This window comes from Gopherus evgoodei, chromosome 5, assembly GCF_007399415.2.
Source record: "Gopherus evgoodei ecotype Sinaloan lineage chromosome 5, rGopEvg1_v1.p, whole genome shotgun sequence".
In the NCBI taxonomy this organism is placed as follows: Eukaryota; Metazoa; Chordata; order Testudines; family Testudinidae; genus Gopherus; species Gopherus evgoodei.
The window spans coordinates 121,934,268-121,949,565 of NC_044326.1; the positions used below are offsets into that span (position 1 = coordinate 121,934,268).

The window sequence follows — 15,298 nt, forward strand, 5'->3', positions numbered from 1 at the left end:
TGTTCACCTACTCAAGCACTTTCCCTTAGTACTATAACACAAACAACCTGTGTGTATAATAGCTATATCATTTGCCTGTTAGATGGACAATATTCAACAAAATGATGGATTAAATTTTAGAATTACAATGACTACCATGGAATCACACTTAAAATAAATTCAGAGTGAAAAGTGAATGCTGTCCAGAATTCTAGAACTAACAGAGGAGACCAAATAGTTATATTTTTTAAAAAACGGGATAAAATTCATCACTGTGGTAAGCAGCTGTAACACAGTTTCAGTCAGTGGAACACTACAAATATATTCGCTAATACCAGTTGTGAATTTGGCTCATGTGGTGGATTGGGTCTTCTAGTATTATATTAGTTAGGAATTCTAAAAAAAAAAAAAAAAAAAAAAAATCATATAGCTATTCACATATTCTACATCGCATTCAAATTCCACACTGTTATTCAAATGCTCCCTGCCTATGCTATAAATACATTTTTTAACCATCAACAAACTGAAGATTCATGACAGCATGGATACCAACTTTCTTGTACTAATAAATATAGCTTCAAGTGTCTCCTGAAGAATCCTAACATTGCAAGTGACACTTGCAAAATACTGCCAGAGGAAAGGGAAAAACCAGAGTCAGGAAGCGAATGCCTGTTTTTAGGAAGCTAGACCTGAAATTCACAGTACACAACAACATCCTGTTCATGACCTTGGATAAGCTACTATGCCTCTCCTCACTGTGTTCCAAAATAATGGGGGATTATTTCTTGGGTTTAATATCAAGAATAAACTGTGGGATTTTATAAAAATAGAAACACTTCTTTGACATGAAATCACTATAGGGTGCCAGACAGCACAAATGAGATACCAGCATTTTTACTCTGTAATGTATACCAGGATTAGACATTAGGTATAAAAGGAAAAGTAATTTTGATGGTCTTAGTATAATTTCTCCTCAAGAATTTTTCTTAAATCACAGAACCACCCCAAAATTTGCTACAGCAGCAGTCATTAGGGAAAGGATACCCAAGACTGGAAGAATAAGTATATGTCAAATCTGGCCTAAGATATATTAGTAAAGTTGCACAGAGATAAGCAAATGCAAAAAATATCTGACATGAGTCCACTGAGGCCCCATTCCATTCATTCCTTCCGCCACCACCCCGCCCCCTGGCAAAAAAAAAAAAAAAAATCAAAGCAGCAGCAAGAAGAAATGGTGGAAAGAGAAAAGTAATAATCTCTGCATTTTTACCGACTCCCCTCTGATGAAAGAAGGAAAAAAATAAAGCAACAATTGAAAACAAAGAAAGCAAGAATGAACTGGGACTCTCCAGTATTCCTCCTCCACAGTCCTCACTATGTCTTCCAAATATTCTGGGACAAACACAGCTACAACAATACTGCATACAACAATGAAAGCTATCATGAAACTTGTATGTTAATATAACTTTTACTGAAGGCAATGGCTACATATTACTGCATATGATTCTAGATATAGTAGCAGCTCATGTTTTATCTGGCCCATTCTAACCTTTGGAGCTGGAGTCTACAGCATCTGGGGGTAAATCCTGCTTGCCTTAGTCTTGCAAAGTTCCCACTGGAGTTAATGGAAGGGTTGTGGAAGGGTGATGACAAGAATTTTGCCTTACGTGGGTAGGGAGAAGGAAAGAGAGAGCTACACGATCCAGGGGATTAACAAAAACAAGATAACACCACTCATGAAAGATTTACTAAACCTCTCTTTACACAACTCTTCTTTTCCAAGACCTATACTTTGGTCAGATTGGCTGAGATTTTTCTTTTTGTACAGTACAGCCTGCTTAAATGACTACCGTTAACTGAGAACATAATGCACTATTACATTTATGATTAAAGTTCCAATTTAATTTAACATAATTATACACATTAACCACTTAGATAATGTTAAAGGATACATTCCCTGAAGTCTGTGTTATTTTATCTATCAGTTGGCTATTTGGCATGAAAGCATCACACAATCAAGTTCTTTCCCAAGTGTTTGTTGCCGATCATGTAAAATGTGCAGGACATCTACTAAAGAATGGGAATGTCTGTTTTCTTACAAATGTTAAGTTGTCTAACAGGAAAAAAAATAAATTTTTACTGTAGTTTAATATCATGCTCCTAAAATGTAACACAGAAAGGAAAATAAAGATGTATGACTTAAGTTATTGCTGTTCTGCCTACGTAAATCACCGGATTACAAGAGCAGTGTCAGATTTTTATGGCGCAGAAGAGCATACCTAAAACTTTTGGACCACCTGGATGGTGATCATTGAGGATGACAGCAGGAGTAACATGGTGAACGTGGGTATGGAATAAGCACTACTTTGAGCAGAAGCTAGGGTACTAAAGAGGCTGTTTATCGCAAGGTCAATGGCTCATAGTTACTAGTCATCCTTAAATTAATTAAAAATGAGGTCCCTGACTCTATATATAATTTGGAGTTGCTTGTCTAACACAAACATCCAGCTGTAGCTCTCAAGAATTCCAATAGTAGAAAAGCATAGATTTATTTACATTAAATTAATCCTGAAGCAATTTATACAAAATATACACACTGCCTAATGAATGCAGCCACCTCTGGAGTGGAAGGGGAAACTGTCTGACAAACAACAGACTACATTGCATTGTGGGGAAGGCAAACTTTGGAGAAGAACATGGGAGGGAGGGAGAAATCCCTGTGCTTACAGAAAGTACCCAGAAACAGCACAGTAGGCTTGTTACATCAACCCATACCACTTCAAGGCCATTTGTGACAGTTTCCCTTTTGCCATCCTACAGGTGTTTTTATAAGTAGGGCTGCAGATTTGTCACAGCAATTTTTCTTTAATCAAAAATCACAGAGGAGTCACAGGTAAATGTAATAAAATCATGGGTTATTAAACTGACTGCAAATGCTCCCTCATCTTTTAAAACAAAAAGTGCTCTCCTCATCTTGCCAGGTGGACAGCAACCACACACAGCAGCACCCTCTGCCCCCAGCACCGCAACCCTAATCCTGTCCTGGTGCAGAGGGGAGATTCAGGGGCCTGGAGAGTGAGCCCAACCTGCAGGGGCATCTCTTGTGTCCTTCCTGCAGAAGTTTCTCCTGTGACTTTGCTATCCCTGAGGGCTGAGCCTGCAGTCCTGCTCTGGGCATTGCGACTTATAGTGCAGGACTGCAACACTGTGCAAGTTTCGTCCACCACTCAGTCATGATGGGTTGGGCATGTCAACCTTGAGCTGCATTGTGACCTGGAGCGGGGCGGCCCAGCCCCACAAAACATGAACTGCAACTGCAGGTTGGGTCATAGAAAAAAAAGATTTTCCCCATTTGTCTATCTGTGACTTTTTTCTCACTGTGACAAACCTGCAGTCCTATTTACAAGAAAACTGTCCCAGGAACATTCCTCTCACAAGCCTTGAAGGGATTTGTTTGTCTACACAGAGAGCAAGAGCATGATCCATGGTACTTGTTCCTTCCTGGTTTTCCCAGCTCTGTTAATTTTTGCACTTGGAGAAGTTTACAGTTCTATGGTTACTCAGTGACCCACTTTTCACATGCTCCTCTTTGTGAGCTGGTAAATGCTGGCATGCACAGACAGAGACAGAAGATGGGAGGACGACAGTACATCACACAAAGAACCAAATGTGAAAATATGATGAAAAAAAAGAAAGAAAAAAGAAAATACTCAGACAGCTTGTTTAATATGTTAGCTCAACGAAAGTACAAATTATTTCTGTTAGCAATATTGTTCAACATCAGTGGACAGAATACTGCAATTTTGCTCATTATAGGAAAATAAGGTTATCATGCCACATTTGTGTGTGTTTTTAAAAAGGTAATTGTTCTCAGTACTGGGAAAAATGCTCAAATACACTCAGAAGAGCTAATTTTTACAGCAATTATGAGTTGTTATATCACTTTGTTTCCATACTAATTCAAATATCCTGCTTAATTCTCTGTAATAAGTGGAGGAAGATCTAATATGGAATGACACATCAGAATTTTACTTTTGTATCGACAGTTACTGCATCAAAGCAAGCCTGAAGAAAGGCACAAATATATTTGTTCTTATGTTAAAAGCAATTTTATACATCAAGAGCCTTTTGTGCTAACTAAGATTCAGGAGAGTTTTTTGGAAGTTTCTATCTGTTTAATTTATTGCTGTTGTTACTCTAACTGACTTAGCTGAAGATATCTGATTGTGTACTCTAGAAACTGGAATACCACTCATGTCAACCATGATTTTTGCAGAACAGCTTTGTCTTGCTCTTGAGAGTAACATAAAACATCTGGGCAAAGCATGAACATGAACAGTTTCTCATCGGTTTATACTCTGATATGAAATCAGGGAAAAGCAAAGTAAAAACAAAAGGATAAAAGATTAAATGTATTGGAGGAGTTGGGCGACTTCTGGATATGGTTGAAAATATGTTACTTGTGCTTATTACCCCATCAAGGCTCAAAAGTCACATCCAACTCTGCACTGTAATGACATTCACAAAGATAATGCCCCGCCCTCACTGTAATAGTTTTGGAAACAATAGTTCAACATGTAAAAAGGATTTGCTGTCCTTAAATAAAATCTTTTATTGGAAGTTCTACCTTGCAAAAGCTGCTGCATATCAGGACTGCAGATAGCACACAAGTAAAATGAGACTGTATACTCTAGGAAACAACCACTTTATTTTTATTATTGGAACCCTAAACTGAAAATGGGTTACTTTCCAAAATCATCTTCATTTATTTATTGTACTTGCTGATTCACATCTGTCTCCACTCAGAAGTTCTACTTACTGCTTTAAGGCAGAACACAAACCCTAGTGCCAAATCACTGTGATGAACAACACCCTTTTCTTTTTCCAGGTAGTCTTCTTCTGAGCGGGCTAGTGTTTGTGGCTTGGTAAACATGGTAACTATGAAAAAAGCATGACAAAAAATAAAAGGGTATGGAGCGGCAATAATTGCATTCCTATGACATCTACAAAAAGGAGTCTCAGACTACATAAGGAAATAAAGAATTAATCAGAGAAAACAAGTGACAACAGCAAAAGAGAAGGGGAAGCTCAAAAGAGAAGTGTCAATAATCTTTAGGTGATCAGTTCAATTGTCTTGATTTATTGTGTATTTGTGGCTCATTCAGTTCTTGAAGCAAAATAAGGTTGCTTAACATTTATGTAATAGTCCTATTTATCGTCAAATGTTCCACTAAGATAGTTTAGTTTAGTTTACTTATAGGACAAATACTTAACAATGAGAAGATTATACATGATACTTATTTAATAAGTTAAAATGTTAATATTTTGGTGTGAAACCTTGGTTTCAGTGAAGTCAGAGTTTTTCCACTGACTTCAGTGGGGCAAGGATTTCACCATTTATAGCTTGATTCTAATAAAGTGCTGTGCTTCTCCAATGCTATGCAGTATATGGATGAGTATTGTGGTAACAGACACACCTTCTAAATTGAATTAATCTGATGGATGTGTGCACGAGCATATGAGAGAGAAATAACTCACTCCATATTGTGACAAAGTTCCTCCTCTACCTTGGTGGGTCCTGCGCTTATTGGCAGATTTGCTCACCTCAGTGATCTTCCTATTGTCTGGGTCAACTCCTCCCATGTCTGATCAGGAGCTGGGAGGTTTGGGGGGAACCCGGGCCCGCCCTCTACTCCAGGTTCCAGCCCAGGGGCCTGTGGATTGCAGCTGTCTATAGTGCCTCCTGTAACAGCTGCATGAGAGCTACAACTCCCTGGGCTACTTCCCTATGGCCTCCTCCAAACAGCTTCTTTATCCTCACCACAGGACCTTCCTCCTGGTGTCTGATAACGCTTGTACTCCTTAGTCCTCCAGCAGAATACCCTCTCACTCCCAGCTCCTTGTGCCTCTTGCTCCCAGCTCCTCACATGCACTTCCTCTCCTCTGGCTCCCCCCCGCCTGACTGGAGTGAGCTCCTTTTTAAACCCAGGTGCCCTGATTAGCCTGCTTTGATTGGCTGCAGGTGTTCTAATTAACCTGTCTACCTTAATTGGTTCTAGCAGGTTCCTAATTACTCTAGTGCAGCCCCTGCTCTGGTCACTCAGGGAACAGAAAACTACTCATCCAGTGACCAGTATATTTGCCCTCTACCAGATTCCTGTACCCCACTGGTCTGGGTCTGTCACAATATAAATAATTTATAATCCCACTGGTCTCCACTTGGGTACAGGGTGGGGTCTATGTTAGTAGAAGATCCTGGAGCAAAACCCTGGCCTAAAATATGATCTTGAGAGTTTGGGGATCAGAAAAGCAGCTACCCAACATAAAAGATAAGAATTGATAAATATTGCCACCTGTATTATAGCAACCACATGTACAAGTCAGTTAACAATCAAATATATGACTAAAGTCTAATAAAATTTTGGAATTATTTTTTTTTTAAAACTCATTTCAGGCACCTTTAAAGCCAAAAGCTGATTGTTTTTTATTTCAAGTGTAAAATGCCATCTTTTTCAAATGCAAGATCCCAGAGACTAAACAATAGCTGATGTTCAATAACGTCTATGTCTATGACCAGGGCCCCTAGGCACTATGGAAACACAAATATTAATAGTCATCCAGTTAGCAGATGATGATTGGGAAAGGATTAAGAGTTTTGCTGCTACTCAATCTTGTTATTCGGGAAGTAGGAATGGCTCCTGTGGGGATAAAAGACGATTCAAGTTATAGTAACGCCAGATAGACCTAGGTCAGGAAACTTAGGAGCAGCCAAGCCTGGGGAGAAGGTTTAAGTTGAACTTGGTTACCTTATGTTGACTTCTTTGATTAAAAAGGTCATAATCAAAAGAAAAGTTCATTTGGATTTTACGTAATGTGTACACCGATTTTTTAAGGATGGGTTCAAGAAGTAACCTGCTGTCTACATAGACAAGTACATTTTTGTGTAATCACTGAACCACAGCCAGGGAATACAGTTTGTAGTTCATTCATCTTGGCGTCACCGTGGACAGTTCTCTGAAGATGTCCACGCAGTGTGCAGAGGCAGTCAAAAAAGTGAACAGGATATTAGGAATCATTAAAAAGCGGATAGAGAGTAAGACAGAATATCTTATTGCCCTTATACGAATCCATGGTACGCCCACATCTCGAATACTGTGTACAGACGTGGTCTCCTCACCTCAAAAAAGATATTCTAGCACTAGAAAAGGTTCAGAAAAGGGCAACTAAAATGATTAGGGGTTTGGAGAGAGTCCCATATGAGGAAAGATTAAAGAAGCTAGGCCTCTTCAGCTTGGAAAAGAGGAGACTAAGGGGGGGATATGATAGAGGTATATAAAATCATGAGTGATGTAGAGAAAGTGCATAAGGAAAAGTTGTTATTTACTTATTCCCATAATACAGGAACTAGGGGTCACCAAATGAAATTAATAGGTAGCAGGTTTAAAACAAATAAAAGGAAGTTCTTCTCCACACAGCGCTGTGACAAAGTTCCTCCTCTACCTTGGTGGGTCCTGCGCTTATTGGCAGATTTGCTCACCTCAGTGATCTTCCTATTGTCTGGGTCAACTCCTCCCATGTCTGATCAGGAGCTGGGAGGTTTGGGGGGAACCCGGGCCCGCCCTCTACTCCAGGTTCCAGCCCAGGGGCCTGTGGATTGCAGCTGTCTATAGTGCCTCCTGTAACAGCTGCATGACAGTTACAACTCCCTGGGCTACTTCCCCATGGCCTCCTCCAAACAGCTTCTTTATCCTCACCACAGGACCTTCCTCCTGGTGTCTGATAACACTTGTATTCCATAGTCCTCCAGCAGCACAGCCTCTCACTCTCAGCTCCTTGTGCCTCTTGCTCCCAGCTCCTCACACGCACTTCCTCTCCTCTGGCTCCTCTCTGCCTGACTGGAGTGAGCTCCTTTTTAAACCCAGGTGCCCTGATTAGCCTGCCTTGATTGGCTGCAGGTGTTCTAATCAGCCTGTCTGCCTTAATTGGTTCTAGCAGTTTCCTGATTACTCCAGTGCAGCCCGTGCTCTAGTCACTCAGGGAACAGAAAACTACTCAGCCAGTGACTAGTATATTTGCCCTCTACCAGACTCCTGTACCACACTGACCTGGGTCTGTCACAGTGCACAGTCAACTTGTGGAACTCCTTACCTGAAGAGGTTGTGAAGGCTGGGACTGTAACAATGTTTAAAAGGGAACTAGATAAATTCATGGTGGCTAAGTCCATAAATGGCTATTAGCCAGGAATGGTAAAGAATAGTGTCCCCTAGCCTCTGTTCATCAGAAGATGGAGATGGATGGCAGGAGAGAGATCACTTGGTCATTGCCTGTTAGCGTCACTCCCTCTGGGGCACCTGGCATTGGCCACTGTCGGTAGATAGATACTGGGCTAGTTGGACCTTTGGTCTGACCCGGTACGGCTGTTCTTATGTTCTTATCTGCTTCAGTCGCACGTTAAAAGATGCCTCATGTAAACTGAAACTCTTATGAAAAACTGCAGAATTGAAGGACAACAAAACAATGATTCCAATGACTTCAGCACAAGTGGAGAGTACTCTGTACCCTAAAGGATATGGCCTAATGCTTCCTTAATATACAAGTGGGTAAATTCTGACCTCCTTTATGAACATGGAAATCCACTGCATAAGAATAAATGTGGGCAGTATTTCACCTAAAGATTACAAACCATTATTTATACAAGAAAATGAATATTTGCCCAATACATCATGCCTTTAAAGGAGTTGCTCTTGTTGTTCACTAGTGATGGACATCTATTAGTGATGCAAGACAGAGAAAACCTTTCCAACTTGATGTTTCATTTTCGTAAGACTGTAGACTTTTAAAATATGTTCTCTAATCTCAGCAATTCAAGGGTCAATAGACTATTGTTTCTTAGTTATTTTTAATAACAGCTGTACACAAATGTTTTATTTTAGATAATGAATAACGATAATTTATTAATAAATTTAATAAAGCAGATCTTGTCACAAAGTCTTATTTTTGATATCGCAAAGCTTACGAAATAGTAGTATTTTGCAAGGTTAGGTAAACACGGGAAGTACTGGTAAATCGAGGCTCATTTCATATTCATCAATATTTAATTAAATCCATAAGCGCAGAGTGTCCAGATGCTGTTTTTTTAATTTAATAATGTTGGAACCAATGAGATGCTGATTGGTTTGTAAACTGAGCCGTCAGTACATGGAGAATTCCACAGGGCCTTTAAAAAAAAGGAAAGAAAAGAAATGAAATCTTAAAAATTAAAAAGATTTATGTGTTGATGGTAACAAATCAAATAAACCAAAAACGTGCATTACAGCTCTGCAGATTCTAAACAGCCCGTGCAGATACTTACCATGATACAAATAAGCAAAGTATTCCTGCTCATGCTGATAATTTTAAGAGACATTACAATTAAGTAGAGCATAACTAGGAGCCGAGGTGTTAGATTTATGTTGGAAAGAGGTCAGAAGAATTAACTAGATAAATCCTTTTTGCCCATCTCTAATTTCTGAGATTTCTTTGGTTTCACAGTGTTGAGGATTTCTACCTGTAACCTGCACACTACAGTAAAATATTTTCGGATGCTGATTAGACTCTATGGGGCAGTAGGTAGTTCTCTAATATTTTTTTAAATACTCACTTTTGGCTTCTATTAATACCAAAGGAAACACAATTCTGTATTACTTTCAAAAGCAGTGGAGATCTGTGACTCATTTCTGCAAGGTATTAGCCAGTCTTCTGAGCTTCAGAGTTCCCCTAGCTCCCACTGGTGCTTTACTAAGGCCTGGTCTACATTGCAGGGGGGATGGATGGGGGAAATCGATCTAAGTTATACAACTTCAGCTACGTGAATAACATTGCTGAAGTCGACGTACTTAGATCGACCTACTGTAGTGTCTTCACTGCCGTGAATCAACTGCTACGATTCCCCCGTCAACTCTAAGTGCACCTCCCATGGCAGTGGAGTACAGCAGTCGACAGGAGAGCACTTGGGGGGTTGATTTATCGCGTCTAGACTAGAATAAATCGACCCCTGCTGGATCGATTGCTGCCTGCTGATCCAGCGTGTAGTGTAGACATACCCTAAAAAACACTCAGCATCAGGATCAAGACCCTAATGTAAAACAGAAACTAGATAACGAGACTACAATTGAGAACTTCCCTAAGAGATGTTATCCAATAACTTTTCTTAAAATAGGTATGCGTTTGCTTGTAATGCCCTGATAGAAATCTGAAATCAACCTCTATGGCAACTTGTTGTAACCTTTAATATTTGGCAAATGTCAATATATTTAATGGAACAATACCCCTCTAAACGGTTTTGTCTTGTGGTTTTTCCCCCACTTCATTTTTTTTTTTTAAAGTTCATCACTGATTGCATGTTCTGCATAATGCCAGGAAAAGGGCTGATAAGTTGTGCCCCACTGGCATATGGATGGCTTGATACTAACACCACAAAATATATTAGAATCCTGAATACACGTCTTGCTTCTTTCTTTCTTACTTTAAAATGTGTTTGAGTGACAGAATGGGGACTCTAAAAATGTTTTAAAACCAGAGGCCCTTGCCCCCCTGATTAGTACTAAATTATGCCTAGTTAAATTTTTTCTAAGCTAGTCGGCACTGTTTATAAGAAATATAAAAATGCAATTACAATACATTGCAAATATAATTAAATGGCAGCCTTCATATAAAGCATCCTAAAATAATAAGTCTCAAACAAAAAATAAGAATAAGGAATTAAAGACAGGATGTTACTCAGAGATGAAGATTTCCAAACAGGTAGTCAGCGCAAGCGAAAGAGTGACCCTCAATCATGGAGAGCAGCAAGGAGCAGACAGAGATGGCCAGCTCAGGATGAGTACTGCCTGCAATAACAAGTTCTGCAGGATGAAGAAGAAGAAATAATGTAATTTTTAAAAAAAGCCCCCAAGTAAAAGTTGAAGAACTTAGTAGTGGTGAAAAGTCTTAACATTGTGAGATAACCTAGCTATTGTTCTGCTTTAGTACATTAGAAGTGTGATTTTTGTGACATCTGCAAGGGCAAAGATGGAAATGAGTAAGATGCAGGGTAGACCATGCCAATAAGAAGTTTTGAAAACCACGAAGGAAATTTTATACACAGTTACTTAGTTACGATGGAGCTCAATATGGGGGAAAAAATCCCTTTAAACATGTAGAAAACAGTATAGCTGTATCACACATCTGTTCCTTTTATTGATCTGTAAAATAACATGGTTATCAGTCAACCTCAAGAAATACATTACTAAAAGTGTTTTAACTGTGCCTTTATTTACAGAAATAGTCAGAAGCCAGCTTGTGAAAAACAAATGGAAACAGAATATTGCTGCTAATGTTCAGCACCTCTGGAAAATGGTAAAAATGGCCTCCTTACCTGTGGTTTTGTCTTCTCTAAGTGGGTACACAACACTCCAATAGCCCAAGGCGTGGGGGTCATCAGCATGGAGTGAATTTAGGGGAGGCATATGTTTTTGGTATGAAAGTTCCAGGTTCAGTCCCTCCTGCCAACACTTTTTGGGGGGTCACTCCCAAGTGGTAACTCGTACGTAGAGCTGAACTCTTATGTACATCAAATACTAAGGATGGGCTTCCTTTGACAAGCATAACACTCTGGATATGTGAATTGTGTCTCCTCCAGTGGACAGTGCACAACAAAAGCTTACTAATGAGACCACTAATGCAGTTACTCCTTTAGTTAAAGGTGGTAGAAAGCTGTGCTTTTAGTGCTTAAAGTACCAGTTTATTATCCAACAGGGTCAATGTGTGTGTGTGCATATGCACATCCTTCCGCCCTCTCTTTCATTCAGAAGAAAATACATACACAGATAATCTTCTCTTAGGAGCAAACATACCATGAGACATTATAAAATTTCATGCTGTAATTAAAAGAAAAAAAAACAGCAGAAAATAACCCACAATGTGAAAAGCAATTCTACAGAAGAAACAATGATGCATTCACACATTTTATATGAAAAGATACAGACAGAGGTATGCTGTGACATATTGGGGCATAATCCAGTCTAATGGGGGGCTGTGTCACCCCTGCCCTACAATCAAGGGTGCCTTACAATGACTTGGGCTGTTCACAAACAGCCTTCCACTTGCAAGCCACACCAAGCTGAAAAGTCCCAGTCTTTTTAATCTCTCCTCATAAGGAATCAATTTTGTTGCCCTTCTCCGTACCCTTCCCAATTCTAAAATATCTTTTTGGCTCACTATGAATATACTATAGGGATGACAATCGGAGAAAAACTGCCCAGCACATCGAGTTAGTCTGCCAAGTGCTTTAAAGGAATCTATGTTCTACTGTACATAGTATAAAATATCAACCATATGAATTTATGGGTGTAAACTACACACTATTTCAGGTTGGGTGGAAACCATTAGAAGATATGTATAGCAGCATGGCTGATGAGAGAGGAGGAGACTAAAGGTATGTGAACTGAGGAACAGTGCAATACTTTAAATAATTACCCTAAAATTGCAACAGTAATAAGGATCTAATTTCCCCCCCCCATAGAACATGTACTTCTGATTAGATCTTGACATTTTTTCTCTTAACTAACTCCTACTCACTATGATCCTGTCTTGCAACCTCCTTTCTTTTCCATTACCAGGGTCTCCCTCAGGCAGCAGGGATGGAAAACAGCGCTGAATTATGGATGGCAAGGATGGGCTAGCTATGGAGACAGACCAAGGCTCATGTCTCCAGATATCAAACAGCAGCATCAAAAGATTTAAAATAATGAGTGAGTCCTAGTTCAGTCCTTTGTAACAAATGGGGTTCTAAAGTAAGAGTTACTCCTGTTTTAAAATGTCTGATAAATACCTATATCTGACGTGGATTGTAAGTCAAATGTTTGAGTGCGTTAACTACGAAGAAGTGAGCTGGAAAGTGTTTCCTTCTGAAATTAAGGAATATCAGTAACAAATAGCAACTCAATTTAGAGAAAGTTTTGAGAGACCAAAATGACTGTATGATGCCAAGTGCTGGAGAAATACATCATAATGCCTTTTAAAAATTAAGGTTATTAAGCTATAGTCCAAGAACTTAAGAGAAAAACAGCACTCACAATTTTGTAACATGATGGTGCTAAATGCATATATTAAAAGACTTAAAAACAAAAAAAATAAACCTACACCTTGTATCTTAGCATCTGTGCAGTTAAATTGATTTGGCTATATTCTCTGCTAGTATAAATCTGTGTGGCTCAAGTTCAGCTGAAGATCTGGCCCCCAGTTTTAAGAATACCTGTCTATACCTTATCTCTAACATCCTTCTACACCTTCAGTAAGTGCAATATCAGGAAAGTTATTCATTTTAATACACTTTGTTTATGAAGCAAAATCCCACCAACACATTTGCCAAAATCATAGAAAGGAAAATACCAGAGAAGAGAGACAGCAAGTGATGTACAGTCTAAGAAATGAAAACATTTTCACAACAAACAAAACTAACTCAGGAAATGTGGTCAATATTGCACTGAGAAAAGTCAGGTTAGGAACAGTAGGTTTTCACTTAAAACCCAGCCTTCCCAGTACTCCCAGTAGAATCATGGCATCACAATGATCTTGCCGCCATGTAAATTATTAAAAGCTTTTAATAAAACATTAAAAAGCATTAAAAGTCACATTAAAGCTCCAGATTTTCACTCAAAGCTCCAGGGGGCAATCTCCGAGAGCTACAGATGTATAAAACAGTCAGTCAAAGTAGAACTAAAACCCATTAAACAGACATACCAAATTGCCCTTAGGTAAGCCACAATACAACTATTTACCACCTTGGTTTTGATTTCTATATGAAAGCAACTTATTAGCTTACAGATTAATAGACATTTTCCTTGCTACCAGTTCCAGGATCAGCACTAGTATACATAGTAAGTACAGTTTCACTGTGTACATTTATTTTAAAAAGTAGCTTCTACATATACTTGTTATTAATTTATTTCAGTTAAACCTCTAATTTCTTTAAATATCAAAACATTGTGTAAACTGATCTTTCCACAATGATTTTTCATTTAATTGGGACTTCTACAAATGGGGTGAGGGGAAATTTCTCAAACCTGCACATTTATACTTTTTAAATAGCAAATGAGAATGAATCCCATAATTCAGACCTGAGTCACAAATGTATAGCATCCAGAAATGGTGACTGCTCCATTTGTTCACACTCATAGCATCCAGAAGTATGATTTTATAAAGTGCTCATCATAGCGCTAACAAGAATAAAAAAGTCCCATTGACATCTATGTGGGAAAAGGCAGACCAAGACAGTGTTTTTGAAAATCTCACCCTACATGTATATGCCCAATTTAAAAAACAAAACAAAACAGTATATGCAAATGCAACAGTGCACAATGTGCACATGGATCACATGACATACAGTAACTTTCCATGCAACTGTGATATGTGTGACAGCTGTGACCCAAGACCTTTTGATCGTAACTGGCAGAGAACACAGGGGTACATAAGGGTTATAGGGATCCTCTGGGTGTGGTATTATTTTCATTTTAATTCAGCAAACTGTGTCATGTAAGGTTTCCATTGAAAGTCTGTCTCACGGGTCATCATAAATCTGTCTGAAATGTATGAATGGAGATATGTATATATTGAAAATTATATTCTTCAAGCATCAAACATCTTACATATGCAACTTGGGCATGTGCAAAAGTTTGCATGCATCTCTGCACATGTATTCCAAAAACATTTTTCTTATTCTATAATTGTCTAAAACATTGTCTGTAACTAATTCCTATTCTGCTCTAAATCTATCTCAGTCATGAATCCTGATTTAACTGTAATGTTAAACACATTACTACTACATGGAAAAGCTCACATTCTGTGGAACGGGATCTTTCTTTCCCCACACATCATCAGGATATATCATATATCATCAGGATATATAGGCTTCAGAGCTAACACTCTGTGTAACTTATACCTCCGACCACCTGCAAACTCTTCCTCCCAGGGGGCAAGAATAGCAGGGAGCTCCTTCAGGTGAATTTCAGAGTTTTGCTTGGAAACCAATCCCGCTCCCAGTGATTATGTCTTTGGGAGGGAACAATATGGCTCTAGATAAAAGAAACTACAGTAGAGAGACAGAATCGATAGACCTGATGTGCACACACAATGCTGTTGTTTGTCAAAAGGTAAAAAATAACTTGTTTATAGCTACTGTGCAAAGCACATATTGAAGCACACTGGCAATAATAGAGAGCACCTTGATTAAGAGCATCCTGGTTTAATATCACCATTAATGGAAGCACAGGACCAAATCCAAAGCCCAGAGGAGCATATG

The 15,298-nt window shown here is 38.9% G+C and overlaps 1 protein-coding gene across 4 annotated transcripts in view; it reads right to left on the reverse strand.

Annotated features, from left to right (window-relative positions):
- CCSER1 (coiled-coil serine rich protein 1) overlaps positions 1–15,298 on the reverse strand; it is a 1,155,265-nt gene that overhangs the window by 400,940 nt on the left and 739,027 nt on the right. The window contains exon 10 of one of the 4 annotated variants that reach the window (XM_030564828.1): positions 4,844–4,917. The exons of 2 other annotated variants lie outside the window; for them this stretch is intronic. In XM_030564828.1, coding sequence (XP_030420688.1) covers positions 4,888–4,917 — 30 coding nt within the window. In that variant the 3' untranslated portion in view covers positions 4,844–4,887. Of the gene's footprint in view, positions 1–4,843; positions 4,918–8,967; positions 9,197–15,298 lie in introns of those variants that run through there. One more of the 4 variants, XM_030564827.1, reaches the window with a different exon arrangement.